We start from the raw sequence: 18,202 nt of genomic DNA, 5'->3' as shown, positions 1-18,202 counted from the left end.
ACTACGCCATACTGTCTTATAAGGTTAGGTTTAAAAAAAAGTCTACTTACAAGTAAATGATTGTTGCCTGACTAACCTGCCTTTGGATGTAGTCTGGAGTGGGAGCAAAGGAGGGGCCACCTGCTGTTTGTTCCTCTTTTTTTTTTTTTTTTGGTAGTTATCTCTACACCCAGCCCAGAGATCAAGAGTGGCATAGTCCTCCTTTTGAGCCAGCTGGACACCCTTGTTAGTTCCTCTTTTTGATTTTCATGATCTTGCTCTTTATAGAATGGTTGACTTAGGTAAAGAAATTTTATCAATTTCAACCTAGATGGTTCAAATGAAGAGGTTTCAATAAAGGGACGACCTGTGTGGGTGTGAACAAGGTTAAAGGAATAAACAAGGGGTGTCAAGGGACTCACAACAGCAGGCAGCCATTTTCATCCTGGGACATTCTTTTCTTGTCCGAGGAAGGGGAGGAATTAATTCTGTACAGGAACCCAGTTAGGGTCAGAATCGTGAAGGAGGGCGGTCAGCCGGAGCCCTTACAGTGGAGGGGCAGGGCTAGTGTTTGAAACAAAGTCACATTTACACATTCTCCTTACTCATTTTTTTTTTTCCCTAGGGTATGTTTCTTGGTCTCTCTGCCATGGCCTGGGACCGATGATTTATTACTTTCCCCTGCAAACTCTAGAACTCACTGGGCTTGAAGGTTTTGGCATAGTGTTTCTTTCTCCAATATTCCTAACACTTACTCCTTTCTGGAAATTGGCTAACAAGAAGTGGATGCTAATCCTGTTGCGGATAATTACTATTGGTAAGATTTAAACGTGCTTCTTGGAGGTGTTGTGCGTGTGTGTTTGTTTTTTGTTTTTTGTTGTTTTTTTTTTTTTTCAAAATCAAGTGAAAATATGTACACTGTTCTTTGTATGCTAAATGATTAAATGAAAAACAAAGATCACTCTTTCTCTTACTACTGTCTTAAAGAGTTTTACTAGAACTGGAAGACTAGACCAAGAGCCAATGTCTTTAACATTTCTAACTTTTCTGTCAGATCGGAAAAGCCTAAAAAAATCACTGAAATCAAGAGGGAGAACAGGTCAACTCTTGAAAATTTTGTGTACTTTTTTTCCAACTATGACAGAAAACTCAGAAACCATTAAAAATTGTTGAATGATACTTCATGAAAGTAGGAAAATTATGCCCAATGAACACTATAGTAAACAGAGTCAAACAAATTAGGAAAGATATTTGTAACTCTTTTGTCAAAGGGCTAATATCACTAACATGGAGTTTTTACAAATCAATAATAAAAAGGAACAACAATTCGATAGATAACAGAGCAAAGGATATGATCAGTTTACTGGGAAAAAATGTAATTTTTTAAATATGTTTTTTAAAATTAAAATGTGTAGAATACAACTTACACACACACACACACACACACACACACACACACACACACACATATTTGTATGTAGCTTCATATGCTGGATTGCCAAAGAACAAAGTCGGGTAACACTGTATTGTAAGGATGGGAAAGCGGGCACTCAGACATTGCTGGTGGGGATGTAAATTGGCACAAGTTCTGCAGACGATAATTTATCAGCATTTATCAAAATTACAAATGCATATATACCCTTTTGCTCAGCAATTCCATTTCTAGAAATATACCCTACAGATATACTTACATATGGCTTAAAATGGTAAAACTAGGGGCACCTGGGTGGCTCAGTCAGTTAAGCGTCCTACTTCAGCTCAGGCCGTGATCTCGTGGTTGACGAGTTCAAGCCCTGCGTCGGGCTCTGGGCTGATGGCTCAGAGCCTGGAGCCTGCTTCCGATTCTGTGTCTCCCTCTCTCTCTGCCCCTCCCCCGTTCATGCTCTGTCTCTCCCTGTCTCAAAAATAAATAAACATTAAAAAAAATTTTTTTTTTAAAAATGGTAAAACTATAAGGTTGTTAATCATTATAGCAATATTTGTAATAGCAAGGTTGGAAATAACCTACATATCCTATATATGGGATTGGTTAAGTAAATTATGGCTTTGAAAATTGGAACACTGTAGAATACTGGGCAGCTATATAAAAGAACGAGAACATTATGTAAGGAATGGAATAGTCTTTAAATATATTATTAAGTGAAAAAAAGGAATCACTAAACAGTGTGTGCAGAATACTAACATATGTGTAAGAAGGTTTAGATGGAAATATATTTAGTTTTTAATGCATTAAATGGCCCTAGAAGGATTTAAAAAAAACAACACAAAATCCCGATAGCATTTTAGTTACTTGGAAATGGTATCTAGACACAGACATAAAAGGGAAGCTTTGCAATACATACCTTTGGTATCTTTTAGATTCTGAATTTGAGTATGTTATGTCGCCATTAGCAATTATCAATTAAAAATTTTGAATGTACACTTACTGTCCCAAGGAATTGAGATTATTAATATAAATAAATATTGAGAGACCTTGAAGAAGTACTGGGAGTAAAAAAGTAAGAGGGTGGGGTCATGGAGGAAAAGGTTTAGAAAACAAAAACACCAGACTGTGATCTGGTTGAATCTGTAGCTGAAAACTCCAGATGTCTTACTCTTCTGTTACAATGCAGTGCAGTTGGTTTCTCTGGAGTTTTCCAAGTGGCATATATTTCTTCTCTCTGGATACAGTCATTTGACTTTTTTTCAGAAACAGTGACAGGAATTACTATGAAATTGCCTTCTGCTTTTCTGTGGGCCAGTCCTCGAAGAAGGCAGAATGAGGTTAGGGCAGTGAGTTCTGTGGATACCCACAAGGGTGGAGGACTCGGCTTCTCAAGATCTTGGGCTCCGAAAGGATAGTGGTAAAGACCACTGAAAAATGCACCCTTTATGCAGACGACGTCCAGAGAAATGGAAAGACCAATCAAATGTGAAAATGTCAGCTCCAGAAATAATAGAAATGAGGCGTTCTACCCTGAGTTGAGGGTATAGTGGCCGAGCTACACTGCCTTCGGCTTACAGTACCCTCCTAGGAATTACTGTGGCCTGAGTGTTGCAGGTTTCATTTTCTCGTCACGCTCCTTGGTTGGCTTTATGGGAGTGGTCTCATCAGTGGCACTTCTTTGTTGCCTTTGCTCAATGCTGCCTGTGTCAAGCCTTATCTACAGAGCTATTGACTGAGAGTTACTGGGGTGGTTTTTTGATTGTTTAAATCCACTTCTGGCCCAGTAACTTCTGGTGGCTGTAAGGGATGTTGATATTAATAAGTTTGGGGTGTGTATGGTATTTGGGAAGCTTCCTGTTGTTCCCATTTCACCTCCTTCCTCTCTGCCGATCCATCACTTGAGTTGAGGTGGAGTTCAATTTGAGAAAATGGAGTAGGTAGGAAAGTGATGTCGAGTTTGAGGATGAAGAGACTGTTTTGGCCAGATCCTCTTCTGGGTAGTCACTGAGCTCTGCTGATGCTAGACAGAGGCTGCTGTAAGCCGTGGTTTACCTTAAAACTCCCTTCAGATGCTGCTAAGGAAATGAAACAACTTTGTCTTTAAAGACAAAGTCCTAAGGAATCCTTATATAACGACAGAGAAGATCTGGGTGTTACATGCTATCACCTCATCTGGCACCTCAGACGTTTTGGGTTAATTACTATGTACTTAACTACAAACTAGTTCATATTCCAATTGGTTTAGGTTTTTTTTGCCTGATAAATTTTGACCCACTAGGATGGCTCTAATCAAAAAGATAGGTAGTGATGAGTGTTGGCAAGAATATGGAGAACTTGAACCCTCACACATGACTGGTAGGAATATAAAATGGTGCAGCTGCTTTTGAAATCAGTTTGGCAGTTCCTTGAAACGTTAAGCAGAGTTCTCATATGACCTAACTATTCCACTTCTCAGTATATACCTGGGGAAAATGAAAACCTATGTTCATATAAGACCTTGTTTGTACACAAATGTTTATAGCAGTATTATTCTTTTTTCAAAAAAAAAATACAAATGTTTATTTATTTTTGAAAGAGAGAGAGAGAGAGTGTGTGAGCAGGGGAGGGGCAGAGAGAAGGAGACACAGAATCTGAAGCAGGCTCCAGGCTCTGAGCTGTCAGCACAGAGCCCGATGCAGGGCTCGAACTCATGAACTGCGAGATCATGAACTACGCTGAAGTTGCTTAACTGACTGAGCCACCCAGGTGCTTCCAGTGTATGATTTATATATTTATAAATGAATGATAAAATTAATAATTGTCAATGTTTTTTCTGCATCCTGATTTAAAAAAAATAGTGTTCATTTATTTTTGAGAGAGAGAGAGAGAGCACGCATGCATGCAAGCAGGGAAGGGGCAGAGAAAGAGGGAGACACGGAATCCAAAGCAGGCTCCAGGCTCTGAGCTGTCAGCACAGAGCCTGACGTGGGGCTTGAACTCACGAACTGTGAGACCACGACCTGAGCCGAAGTCGGACACTTAACCGACTGAGCCACCCAGGCACCCCTAGCAGCATTATCCTTAGTAGCCAAAGAATGGAAACAACCCAAATGCCCATCACTGATGAATGAATGAAATGCAGTATATCCATGCAGTGGATATGATTCAGCCATAAAAAGGAACGAAGTACTCATACATGCTATAATATGGATAAGCCTTGAAAATATTCTGATTAAGTGGAAGAAGCCAGTCACAGAAGGCTACCTATTATAGGAGTCCACTGATATGAGATGCCCAGAATGGGAAAAATCTATACGACAGGAAGTAGATTAGTGATTGCCAGGGGTTGGGGCAGTAGGGAGGAGGAAAAGGGAGTTTCTTTTTGGGGTGTGAAAATATTCTGGAATTAGTGGTAATAGTTGCACAACTTTGTGAATATATTAGAAACCATTGAATTGTACACTTGAACGTAGTGAACGTATTGTTAAGAATGACATCACAAAAAATTAAAAATTGTTTAATTTATACACACAAGTCCATATTTATCTGTCTGGGTGTAGAGATGGTGTCAGATGCAACAGTTATCGAATGCAGATCATTGTGTTCCAATGCATGATTGCCGGAAATGTTTAGCTCTCCTTAATTTGTTTGTAGGCAGCATCGCCTCCTTCCAGGCTCCAAATGCCAGAGTTCGGCTAGTGGTCCTTGCCCTTGGAGTGTCTTCCTCGTTGATAGTACAAGCCGTGACATGGTGGACAGGAAGTGGCTTACAAAGGTATGGTATCTTATATCCATTGACAAAGGTTCGTATCTTAAACAAGTGTGATCATTTACCAAAGGGACAGTTGGGACCAGGAATTTAAGTGGTAGTATTTACTTTGCATACAGCCTCTAGAAGTCTCACTTTTTCCCCCTTTTCACAAAATCGGAATGCGAATACTTGCCATCAGTCTCCACGATGTTTTGAGAATTAGGAAATTGCAACAAGTTGCCTATGTAATGGGCTTTATAAAGGCTGAAGATGAAGGCATGTTCATTACTGCAAATTACCAACAGGGCTACTTTATAGACTCATTCTATGAAACTATGAAATTCACTCTGACCATGGTACATTGAAAGCACATAAAAAGTTATTAAAAATACTTTTGTTCTTACAGGTACCTCAGAATCTGGGGATTCATCTTAGGACAGATTCTTCTTCTTGTTCTCCGCATATGGTACACTTCACTAAATCCAATCTGGAGTTATCAGATGTCCAACAGAGTGATACTGACATTAAGTACCATAGCCACACTTGATCGCATTTACACAGGTAAGCGTACGCCCAATTTATTTAGGGATCTGCGCTCTTGCATAGTTTACTTATCTGAATGGAACACATCTTGAAAAGATAAGAAGTCTTTCTGCATTTTGCCTCTGTTTCAATTTTTTGCTCCCTCTGAAAGAGTAACCAGCACAGCCAGTGGATTATTATCTAGGCAGAAGGCACCTTTTCCTTGCCAGAACCGAGGATGAAACTAATAAGCCATTTCTGGCTTGTATCAGTGTGGAGTGGGAGAGTAAACCAGGCTTGAGACTCCCAGCTGGCTTTCAGTTTGTCTTTCTCCCCTCTCCCTCTGGATGGGGCTGAGGGATGAGACCCTTCGTTTCTCTTCCTCCACACTGACCCCCGTATATCTCTAACACTGTGAGAAGTTATTCATGAGCAAGGGCTCTGGGAACTATCTGGATTTTTTGTTTTTTGTTTCTTTTTTTCTTTTCTGGGAGTCTGAAGATGTTTAAGCTCCAAGTCTGAAGGTTGAAAAAGAAAGGAAATCTTGCATATAATCTTGCATGATTATACCAAATCACCTGTCTCTCTTTGGAGCTGACTTTCTCAGAGACATACACATCCCCAGCTTGCATATTTATTCCATATGCTAACTTGAGATCCTTCTGAAAAGAAGGGAGAAGTGTTACTAGATTCTGGTTAACTTGCACCTGGCTTTTTGTGTGAGTCTCAGTGAGTCACTGTTCTTTTGTCAATACAAGGAGAAATCTCACAGATTAATGGAAGTTTAGAGGGTTTTGGCTCAGCATGAACAAAGTGCTTGTATAATCCGCCTCTCGCCCCAATTTTGGCATGAAACAGGGACAGTGAGAACAAGGGAACATCATTCAAGGATATTGGTCAAGTGACATTACTATTAGAACATTTAGAACTCAGTCTGGTGCCCTAATATATGCTTTATGTTTCATAAAACACTAACATTGAAAGGTGGAAACTCAGGCAGCAAATTTCACAGGTACAGGCTGATAAGGATCTGAACTTCAGGGTATCATTTACATTTCCTGACTTGAGTTTTCTTTTTTCTCGCCTCTGTTTTAATTTATGTGACCCAGTTGTTGGTCCCTTCCTGTTTTTGCCCCGTACCTCATTTACAAAACCCCAGACTCCTCATCAGTTTCCCCAGAATATCAGATCACACCAGGCAATTTTGTAGTTTTCGTGAAGATTTGCTGGGTCCTGGGAGAGGGGTCCCCGACCAGAGTCCACAGCAGCGGTGCTCCGCAAATTCAGTTTAGGTCTCCCTCTTCCCCACCCAAAGACTGCTCGGTCTCCAGGCCCTGGCCTCCTTTGTCTTCACCACCCTTCCCATCATCCCTGTGGCTCACAGCTCTGCTTCTCTCCCTCTGACTCCTTTATTGGCAGAATGGCTCTCCTCCTCCTCATGAAACAGACCCTAAGACTTTCTTCTGTCCTGCAGAGAGCTTCCCAGTAGCACGGGTCATCTGTCCAGCAGGCTGTCTGTTCTTACAAAGACATTCTCCTGCCAGCATTTTCTCCGGTTGTTAACTTTTTGTGTGTGAAGTCATTGATGCAGTGAAATGAGACCTCTTGGTGAAACAGCCCTGGGAAGTAGGGAATAGTTAGGGACACAGGTGGTGGAGTTGGTCTGCCTAAGCTCTCTTTACCAGCTGTATGATCTTGGACAAGTGACTTGTTCTTTCTGGGCCTCAGTTTTTGGATCTACTAAATGGGTCTAGTAACAGAGGTTACCTTGTAAAGTTGTTGCCAGGATTGAATGAGTTCCTATCAAAGGCTAGGAAGAGACCTGAAACTCAGGAACTGCTCAGTAAGTGTACGACATTACCCTGGGTGCACAGTGGGGTAGATGAGAGCCCTCTTTGGGGGTGGGGGGAAGGCGGGGACATGGCCTGGTGTCCTGAATATGTTCCACTCAAGTAGGACTGCATCTGTTCCCTGAACATACTAGTCACTTTTCCTGTATGTATGTATATATATATATATATATATATATATATATATATATATTTTAATTTTTTTTAACGTTTATTTATTTTTGAGACAGAGAGAGACAGAGCATGAACAGGGGAGGGTCAGAGAGAGGGAGACACAGAATCTGAAACAGGCTCCAGGCTCTGAGCTGTCAGCACAGAGCCCGACGCGGGGCTCGAACTCACGGACCGCAAGATCATGACCTGAGCTGACGTAGGCCGCTTAACCGACTGAGCCACCCAGGTGCCCCTTCCTGTATATGTTTTTGCTCATACTGTTAACTTCACATGAAGTAAAGAACTCGCTGCATTTTCCCTTGTGAAATCCCAAAATGCTTGGTTCTCCCCAAAGCATTCCTGATCTAGCCTGCCTGAAATCATCTCTCACACCAACTAGCTCTCAGCATGTTCCACTTTGTATTACAGTGCCACATCTTCCCTTCTAAAATAAGCTCCTTGAAGCCAGGTACCATTTCTTGCTTGCTACAAGTCTGTGAAATATAGAGGGTACATTTTCATGTAATTGACCATTTCCCATTTTTTATCCTAGATGGCGACTGCAGTAAGCCAGAGGGGAAAAATACTGGAGTGGCAGTCAAGGGCGTGGCCTCCAGACCTACCTGGTGCCTGGCAGGAGCTGCCTTTGGCAGTCTCGTGTTCCTCACCCACTGGATTTTTGGAGAGGTCTCGCTTGTTTCCAGATGGGCCGTGAGTGGGCACCCCCATCCAGGGCCAGATCCTAACCCATTTGGGTGAGTGTCAGTTTGGAAGCCATCAAGGAATTGGCTGTTAAAGTTGAAGGAAGAAATACTTCTTTTGTTGAGCAGCTAGATCTGCGCCAGCCAGGTATTTCATATTCCACTTTCCCTAGATAGCAACAATGTTGCATGACATTACTGCGTACTGTGGAGGGTGTTTGCCCTGTGCTGAAGAGTTGCTAGAAAGCAGATGATGGAGGGCTGAAGGTTGTGCCCGGTCAAGTAAGGTTTTGGAAGCTCCTGCTTGGGTGTGCTGAGGAAGTTTCCACATGGGGGAGCATTCTCAGGGGCAGAGAAGACATGCTGCTGCCATTTCCTTCAGACCCCTCCTTACAGTTATGGGCATTTGATGGGACGAGACCACGGTGCCCTGATGAGAGAAAACAGGTTGGCAGCCTGGGCATCGATCTCTATTCTCTGCGAAGGAGGGACGCCCAGAGAGATCTCTGCATCCTGTGATATTTTGGGACTTGCTCCAACCATGGGGCACCCAGGGAGTCAGCAGTCTTGAGATTAAGTATTGGAACCAGCATATGCCTGGTCCTCATTAACCCTGTCTCTAATCTTTGGGATACGTCTTTTCTCCTGTGTTCAGGCCCAGCCTTTCATGTACAAAGATTGGAGGAACCTTTAAAACATCTGCCTCAGATAACTGTTTGCTCTTACAGTGTGGAGGTTCCCACATTTGGCAAATGCCTGGTGGATCCTTCCCCAGCAGACATGAGAGCATACCCCCAGGTGTCCAGGTCTGGACTCAGAAGTTCCCAGTCCCCAAACACGTTTGTCTTCCTCCATGCCTTGCTTCACCCTTCTTAGCTATCACTCCGTCATCCGAGCCAGAATCCAGGAGTCCTCCTACAACTGTGTCTTTCTCATTTTCTGTGTCTATTTGGCATTAAGTCTAGTCAATTCTACTACTTCTCTCAGATCTATCCCTTCCCCTGCGATCCCCACCCTATCTGCCTCAGTGGAGCCCTCACCATCTTTCATCTAGGCTTCCTCTCTTGCCTCTTCATGGCCTCTCTTCAGTGTGGCCTTCTCTGCACTGCCCCCACTAGCCCCGCCCCCAGTGAACTCTCCAGAAATGCACATCTAACTCCATCACTCCCTGGCTTAGAACCTTTAAGTGGTGTTTCCATACGAGGTCATGTGAGACAGGATCTGTTCCCCCACCCCTCTTACTTTTACAGACACTTCCTACCTTATCCCCATGCTTCATCTGGGCTGAAATCACTTCCAGTTCCCTAGAAGTGCTGGACTGTTCCAGGCCTTTGTCTGCAAGTATGTGCTCTTCCCTCTGTCTGGCTGCCTTCTATGCCTTGGTGTCCTGGCAAGCTCTTACTCACCCCTCTAAACCCCCAGCTCAAGCATCTACTCTGTGAAGTCTTCTCTGATTATCCCAAGGGTTCCTTTATGCTACATACTACCTTAAATTCCACCCTTACCCTCTTCTGTCTTTTATTATTATTCTGTATTGCAATTTTAGAAAACATTACAGTTAGGGGTGCTTGGGTGGCTCAGCCAGTTAGTTAAGCGTCTGACTTCGGCTCAGGTCATAATCTCACAGTTCGTGGGCTCAAGCCCTACATCGGGCTCTGTGCTGACAGCTTAGAGCCTGGAGCCTGGAGCCTGCTTCAAATTCTGTGTCTCCCTCTCTCTGTTCCTCCCCCATTCATGCTCTGTCTCTCTCTCTCTCTCCTTCAAAAATAAATAAAAACATTAATAAAAAAAATTTTAAAAAGACCATTACAGTTATTTTAGATCTTCCTGCTAGACAGTAAGCAACTTGAGGGCAGGGAATGGGAAAAAGAACTACTATTTATGATTTAACTCTGTCAGGCATGGAGCTAGGAAGTTTCCATATGTTAGCTCATTCACAGTTTGTATCTTTTGATCCTGGATGCCTTCGCATATTTGGGAGGAAGGGAAAGAAGGAAGAAAGGCACAAAGGAAGAGAAGGGGAGGGGTTTCTTCCCATGCATCAAAGCTTTGTTTCGAAAATTCCCTTTAAAAATAGGCATCAGTTATATGGAACAGCAGAAGGAGAATTGGGCCAGGACCCCGAGGCCAGGCTTGAGGGCTGGAGTCCTGCTCAGCCAACAGTAACTCATCATTCGACTGTGGACGAGTCACGTCGTGTCCCTGGCTTTGTTTTTCTCACCTGTAAAATGAGGGGCTTTTTTGGTAGACGTGTTGTAATTCTGTCTGTTGGAGGGAGGCATTGAAGATGGAGATGTAGCTCATGGGACCAGCATTTCCCTAACTGTGTTCTGTGGGACACTGGTGTCTTGAGATGTTGATAGATACCCTGAGAGAAAAAGGCAACGTCTCCTAAATCTGCACTTCATATTCCTATCTTTGTGATTCACAATGCACATCCACAGACGAGAGACCTCCTGGGAGTTTCTCAAACTTATTTGAAAATAGAATTCCCGGGCGCCTGGTTGGCTCAGTTGGTTAAACATCCGACTCTCGATTTTGGCTCAGGTCATGAGTTTACCATCGTGAGGTGGGGCCCCACATAGGGCTCCTAAGCTCCGCTGAGCGTGGAGCCTGCTTGAGATTCTCTCTCCCTGTCTCTCTCCCTCTGCTCCCCCCCCCCCCCGCCAACTTGTGCATGCTCTCTTTCTCCCTCCAAAAAAAAAAAAAAAAGTAGAATTCCTCTTTTGGAACACCTGTTAACATCTCATAAAATTAGTGTTTCTCAGAACCCTGCTGGAGAAATGTTGCATTAGGCTTTCATGAGTCATGACCATCATAGTAGAAATCGCTTTCTAAAATCCATAAGAGATTGCATCCCAGGTAAGTGTTGATGCGGTAAAGAGGTGAGGGATGGGAAAAGGGTGAGGGAGGGGCCCAGAGTGTACCAACGGGACATTGGGAAGCCGAAGGATCAGTGCTGATGGTAGACCCTGAGAGAATGAGGAAGCTAGATAAACTGTGTCTTCCTCATGCTTCCAGTTTCCCATCAGCCCGCCCCAGTGCTCCCGGCCTTGGGACTCTTACCACTAGTGCTTTCCGCCTTCTGGTATCCTGAATTATTTATTAATTGTGTTTACTGTCTGTTCCTCCCTCACTGGAATGGGAGCCCTCGGGAGGAAAGGGATGTTTGTTCATGGATGTATCCCAAGCCCCTAGAACACAGCCTGCATGCACATAGTAGGTCCTCGTAAACATTTGTCGTTGAATTGGGGATACAAAAAAATCAACAGTGTCCTCCACGGCCTTTTTTCACATCTGGTCTTCTGTAGACCCAGGGTGATCCTTCACCTTGGAAGTGGGGGTGGGCAGGATAGTAGCCGAGAGCCTCACTCCAGGGCCTGATGACCTTTTTGGGTTTCTGAGTCCTAGCAGAGCTGCTGTGTATGACCTCCGACAGGTTATTTAAGTGCTCTTTCCCCCAGTGTCTGCCTCTGCAAAATGGGGATAATAAGAGCATTTACCTTAGAGACTTGGGAAGATTGAGAGCCTAATAAGATGCAAAAGTCTTTTTTTTTTTTTTTAACGTTTATTCTTGAGACAGAGCATGAACGGGGGAGGGGCAGAGAGAGAGGGAGACACAGAATCGGAAACAGGCTCCAGGCTCCGAGCCATCAGCCCAGAGCCTGACGCGGGGCTCGAACTCACGGACCGCGAGATCGTGACCTGAGTTGAAGTCGGACGCTTAACCGACTGAGCCACCCAGGCGCCCCAAGATGCAAAAGTCTTAAAACAGTGCATGGGAGGTAGTAAGTGCTGTGTTTTTTAGCTTAGTTTATGTTGTAGCTATTTAATTGAGTGCCACGTGGTAGCTATTATTGCTTCTGGATATTCCCCTAAAGTGGAGTTAAATTTTTTGATTCCTCCTCCTGCAAGTTTTTGCCCAAGTAGCAAAAGAATGAAGCAGTTTGTGGTTGTTTTAAAACTCACACAACTGTCGATTATTTATACAGTTGACAGCAGTCCCAGAAAGGCCCAGACTGTTTTGAGGCAGAGGAAGGAAAAAGAGGCAAACTAAATAGAAACGATTCCCAGTGAATTTTTCTCTTTGTCTTCGGCAGAGTTGTCACATGTCACATGTTACATGGCCAATATGGGCTATAATAGTCTGAGAATACTCAATCGCTGTGTTTTACGTTGACTGTGAAAGATCGAAGATATCATTTATTTCAAGTCTGAGTTGCTATTACTTCAGTGTTCTTTTTTCTTGATTTCTAATGTTTATTTATTTATTTAAAAAATTTTTAATGTTTATTTATTTTTGAGAGACAGAGAGAGACAGAGTGGGAGTGAGGGAGGAGCAGAGAGAGAGAGGGAGACACAGAATCTGAAGCAGACTCCAGGCCCTGAGCTGTCAGCACAGAGCCCCGATGTGGGGCTCAAACTCACAAGCAGTGAGACCATGACCTGAGCCGAAGTTGGATGAGCCACCCAGGTGCCCCAATGTTTTATTTATTTTTGAGAGAGAGAGGGAAAGAGAGAGAGCACGTGCCCACATGCGTGCACACCTGAGCTGGGGAGTGGCAGTAAAAGAGTGGGAGACACAGAATCCAAAGCAGGCTCCAGGCTCTGAGCTGTCAGCACAGAGTCCGGCTGGGGAATCGAACTCCGGAATGGTGAGGTCATGACCTGGGCTGAGGTTGGACACTTAACCGACTGAGCCACCCGGCTACCCCTCAGTGTTCTGACTGGATATAATATTGGTTTTCAATGAGCTCTCATTATCTCACTGGGTTTTTTCACACTCATATTATCTCTTGGATGTACCCAGAGGTAGGAGATGTATTTTCTATTTGGGACAATAAAATATTAATGATGGTAGATGTCCTACAGCACATTATTCTCTTACAGAGGTGCAGTTCTGCTGAGCTTGGCGAGCGGATTGATGCTCTCAGCTTGTTCATGGTTTCCTGGTACCAGTTTACTCTGGTGGGTCACAGGTACGTGGGTTTACCTGTACGTGTCTGTGCCCGGCATTCCACTCAGTTGACAATTTACTTCCTCCTCCTTCATTACCTCTCTCCTCCTATAGCGGCCATACTGCCACCTCACAGTGCTCACATACTCTCCCCCATCTCCCAAACAAGGCATGTGTGTCAGTAGCAGTTTTTTTTAAGTTTATTTATTTATTTTGAGAGAGAGGGAGAGACAGCGCGCGCGCCTGAGGGGGGAAGGGCAGAGAGAAAGAATCCCAAGCAGGCTCCGCGCTGTCAGCACAGAGCCCGTCTTAGGGCTCAAACTCAAGAACTGTGAGATCATGACCTGAGCCGAAATCAAGAGTCAGAGGCTTAGCCGACCCAGCCACCCAGGCGCCCCTGTTTCTACTGCAGGTCTGAGGCGATGGAAGTCAGACATTACCGCATTGCCAGACCTCTTGCCCTCTCCAAGATTCCCTGCTTCTCTGGTTTTCAGGAATGCCCTCCTGAGCTTCTCACCTCTCGACTTACCTTTGGGGTCCACGTTTGCTTATTCAAGGCTGGGACCCTCCACTCCCAGTCACACTGGTTAGGATTACAGGATATTGATGGAAGCCATCATATGTTAGGAGCAACTACTTATTTTTATGATTGACTATTTTATTACTATGCCTGAATTACATCACTCCTCTCCCTTCCCCTTAAAAGGCAGAAAATGGTTAGAGTTGGTTTTAGTGTTCAATAAAAAACTCCGCACTCTGTAACAGAGCAGTGAACTTGGTCTCTGTGAAGAGAGATGCCCTCTTACATGTTCATTAACCAGGTGATTCAGAGTGTGATTCATTAACCAGGTGATTCACTGGATGCCCTGTGTGTGTTCGAGACTGTGGATTGGTAATAGACGGTGTGGATCGACTAACGTAATAAGGAAATTTCTTTACATCCTAAGTGCTATTACTCTTGGATGGCGACATACGTGTAATTCTTTTTTTTAAAACTATATTTTAATGTTTATTTATTTTTGAGAGAGACAGAGACAGAGACAGAGTGTGAGCAGGGAAGGGGCAGAGAGAGAGGGAGACATAGAATCTGAAGCGGGCTCCAGGCTCTGAGTTACCAGCACAGAGCCTGACACAAGGCTCGAACCCGCAAACTATGAGATCTTGACCTGAGCCAAAGTGGGACGCTTAACCGACTAAGCCACCCAGGCGCCCTGACATATGTGTAATTTGAATAGATTGGCTCATTTAATGAAGTTAGCCAGGTCCTCGTCGTCCTGGAGCGGCATGAGCAAACTGTTGTAGTCCTGTTGAGCCCTTTTTACTTGCACATGTGTTTTGTGGTAGGCATTCTCAATGGCGTCTGTGGAAGTTAGTATGAATAGAATTTAAGAGTAACCTTTCTTCTCATCAGAGAGATGCCTCATGAGATTCCTCAAGAAAAGGGCCAGATACTTTTGTAAATGCTGAGTTTGCAATGAGCATATATAGCTTTTTAATCTCTATGCAGTTGGGGAAAGAACATGAAATACATTGGAGGTTTGTTCAGCCCTGATGTCATGCCTATTTTCATGGAATATAAGGAAAATGCTTAGTGGGTAGGTAATTGGCAGCTTAATTTTAAACATGGAAAACCGGGGGCCCCAGAAACATACATTGTCAGTTAAAAGACAGAAAAGCTGTGAACCTATAGTGTTATGCTTATACTTATTTCCCGAGATAAGTAGAGTCAAACCTAACGTAGTTTTGCTGTCTCTCTGAAGTGTTAAATAGGAGTTTAAAAGACCTCAGGGGCAAGCAGATTTGAAGCTTCTAATGGGCTTTAAATCTTGGTGGCAATTAAATTACTAAAATCAAAGTTCTATTAAAAGAAAAAACAGATGTGCTAAACGTATTGATAGGACCCCGGTGTATTTTACAGTGTTCCTATAATTTTATTGTATGAAAAATCTGATCTATTGAAAACTAACATGTTAGTTATTATAAATAGTACTGGAATATTCAGTTACTATTAATTCTGCTTGGTGTCGTGGCACCTGGGTGGCCCAGTCGGTTAGGCGTCCGACTCTTGATTTCGGCTCAGGTCATGATCTCATGGTTCGTGGCCTTGGGCCCTGCATCAGGCTCTGAGCTGGAAGTGCAGAACCTGCTTGAGATTCTCTCTCTCTTCTTCTCTCTCTCTGCCCCTCCCCTGATTGCTCTCTCTCTCTCTCTCTCTCTCTCTCTAAAGTAAATAAATAAACTTAAAAAAATAATTCTGCTTGGTGTCTTAGATGTTGTAAAGATTTGGAGGACGTTATTTGGAAGGACTCAGTCTCCAACACAAAACAGTTAAGGTATAGAGGTAAGTGAAGAAGGCAAAGTGACCAACAGTGTGGGTCATATGCCACCACTGGTATAGAGGTTCCTGGTGGCTCAGTCAGTTAAGCGTCCGACTTCAGCTCAGGTCATGATCTCGCGGTCTGTGAGTTCGAGCCCCGAGTCGGGCTCTGTGCTGACAGCTCAGAGCCTGGAGCCTGTTTCAGATTCTGTGTCTCCCTCTCTCTGACCCTCCCCCATTCATACTTTGTCTCTCTCTGTCTCAAAAATAAATAAACGTTAAAAAAATATATATAGCCTATTTAAAAATATAAATTAAAAATAAAAACAGTAATAGTCAAGGGAATTTGAGAAGATGTTTTCTTTCCTTCCAGACAATTCTTTGTTATAGAAACAACAAAGTCATTCTAATGTCTTTCATTTGGAATATCAACTCAGGAATCATTGTTTTTAAAAAATAGCCTTTGTGGGGCGCCTGGGTGGCGCAGTCGGTTAAGCGTCCGACTTCAGCCAGGTCACGATCTCGCGGTCCGTGAGTTCGAGCCCCGCATCGGGCTCTGGGCTGATGGCCCAGAGCCTGGAGCCTGTTTCCGATTCTGTGTCTCCCTCTCTCTCTGCCCCTCCCCCGTTCATGCTCTGTCTCTCTCTGTCCCAAAAATAAATAAACGTTGAAAAAAAAATTTTAAAAAATAGCCTTTGTAAGCTGGTAAACAGGAAAAAGTCACTCTCACTAATCATTAGAAAAGTGAAACTCAAAATGTGATACTGTTCTCATTAATTTGGTAAAGATTTTTAGAAAGGAATAATTCTGCAGGGTTCAAAAGGTGAGACTTCTGGCAAGTCTTTTTTTTTTTTTTTTACAGTTTATTTATTTATTATTTACTTGGGGAGGGGGGAGGGAGGAGTAGGGGATGGGCAGAGAGAGAGAAGGAGAGAGAGAAACCCAAGCAGGTTCCGTGCTGTTAGCACAAAGCCTGATGCAGGGCTCGAATTCACGAACTGTGAGATCGTGACCTAAGTTGAAACCAGGTGTCAGATGCTCAACTAACTGAGCATCCAGGTGCCCCAGCAAGGTTTCTTAACCTTTCACAAAAGCAGTTGCCCATAATTAATGATTCTTTAAAATGCTTTTACCTCCTGACACAGTACTTATACTTCAAAAAAAAATTTTTTTTAGTGTTTATTTTTGAGAGAGAGAGACAGAGGATGAGTGGGTGGGGGAGGGACAGAGAGAGAGAGAGCGCGCAAGAGAGACAGAATTCGAAGCAGGGTCCAGGCTCTGAGCTGTCAGCACAGAGCCTGATGCAGGGCTCGAACTTGTGAACCGTGAGATCATGACCTGAGGTGAAGTCGGACACTTAACCGACTGAGCCACCCAGGCACCCCAGTACTTGTACTTTTAAGACTCTTTTTTTTTAAAAAAATTTTTTTTTTCAACGTTTATTTATTTTTGGGACAGAGAGACAGAGCATGAACGGGGGAGGGGCAGAGAGAGAGGGAGACACAGAATCGGAAACAGGCTCCAGGCTCTGAGCCATCCGCCCAGAGCCTGACGCGGGGCTCGAACTCACGGACCACGAGATCATGACCTGGCTGAAGTCGGATGCTTAACCGACTGCGCCACCCAGGTGCCCCTTAAGACTCTTTTTAAAGGACTCTTTTAAGGAAATGAGTGGAGATGTAGTAAGAGATTATTAGCAAAAGAAAGATATTCCTCACAGCATTAGAAGCTTCATAAATGGCCAACAATAAGAAAATGGTTGCTTGTATTGTGGTGTGTTTATCTAGTGGTTGGTATATATACATAAAAACGATTTAGAAAAAAACACTAATAATGTGAGAAGATGTTCTCGGTATAATGTTACATAAAAAGAAGAATATAATCTTCAATAAGTGGTATGGTTCCGTTAGTATAAAAATATTTTCATATGTACATAAAACAAGACTTAAGGGAAAATACATAGGAGTACTGGCTGTGATCAGCTCAGTCTTAGACAATTATTATTATTATTTTTTTTTTTAGGCAATTCTTACTCGCTTCTTTACAGTTCTGTATTTTTAAAATTTCTACGGTAACTGGCCATTACATTTATTTATTTCAAAATGAAAAAAATTTTTGTTATGAAAATAGCCGTTATGAAATCTAAGTATTTTAAGGTCTCACTGTGAGGTTAAACTCTGTGGGTTGTAGAGGGCTCTGGAATCTGGTCCTCACGTTGATCTTAGCGATGATCTTGAAGCAGGGGTGGGGAGGATAGGCGGTTATGTGGCACTGCCCTGTCGTGGTACAAGTAGAACTTCCTGATGGATGGGCACCACGGGGCACCAAGAGGCTGGCTGGAACCACTTCCTGTTCCTTACTGCTTTTCTGCAGTTCTCACCCCAGCAGCGAGGAGCCTGCAGGAGACATCCTTGAAGGGTGGGTCACACTTCTAACAAAATTGACTGAATTGTCTATAAAAAGTCATATTCTGTAGAAAGGTGTTACACAGATGGCTTGAAAGTGGGGTGCCACGAGACCCTGATGTGCTGTTTCAGAACTGATTTCCCAGGAATTGGGACGAACGT

At 43.4% G+C, this 18,202-nt stretch overlaps 1 protein-coding gene across 1 annotated transcript in view; it reads left to right on the top strand.

Annotated features, from left to right (window-relative positions):
• Nucleotides 1–618: 618 nt before the first annotated feature.
• The window catches only part of CWH43 (cell wall biogenesis 43 C-terminal homolog), a 55,651-nt gene continuing 38,067 nt past the window's right edge, over nt 619–18,202 (top strand). Inside the window, exons 1-5 of the mRNA XM_032592993.1 lie at nt 619–796; nt 5,039–5,159; nt 5,542–5,696; nt 8,214–8,415; nt 13,252–13,340. Of these exons, the coding sequence (XP_032448884.1) occupies nt 643–796; nt 5,039–5,159; nt 5,542–5,696; nt 8,214–8,415; nt 13,252–13,340 (721 nt within the window). The 5' untranslated portion in view covers nt 619–642. The remainder of the gene's footprint in view (nt 797–5,038; nt 5,160–5,541; nt 5,697–8,213; nt 8,416–13,251; nt 13,341–18,202) is intronic.

The sequence above is a fragment of the Lynx canadensis genome, chromosome B1, assembly GCF_007474595.2.
Source record: "Lynx canadensis isolate LIC74 chromosome B1, mLynCan4.pri.v2, whole genome shotgun sequence".
In the NCBI taxonomy this organism is placed as follows: domain Eukaryota; kingdom Metazoa; phylum Chordata; class Mammalia; order Carnivora; family Felidae; genus Lynx; species Lynx canadensis.
Note: the sequence above shows the minus strand (reverse complement) of the source record. Positions and strands in the feature narration are given on the sequence as shown.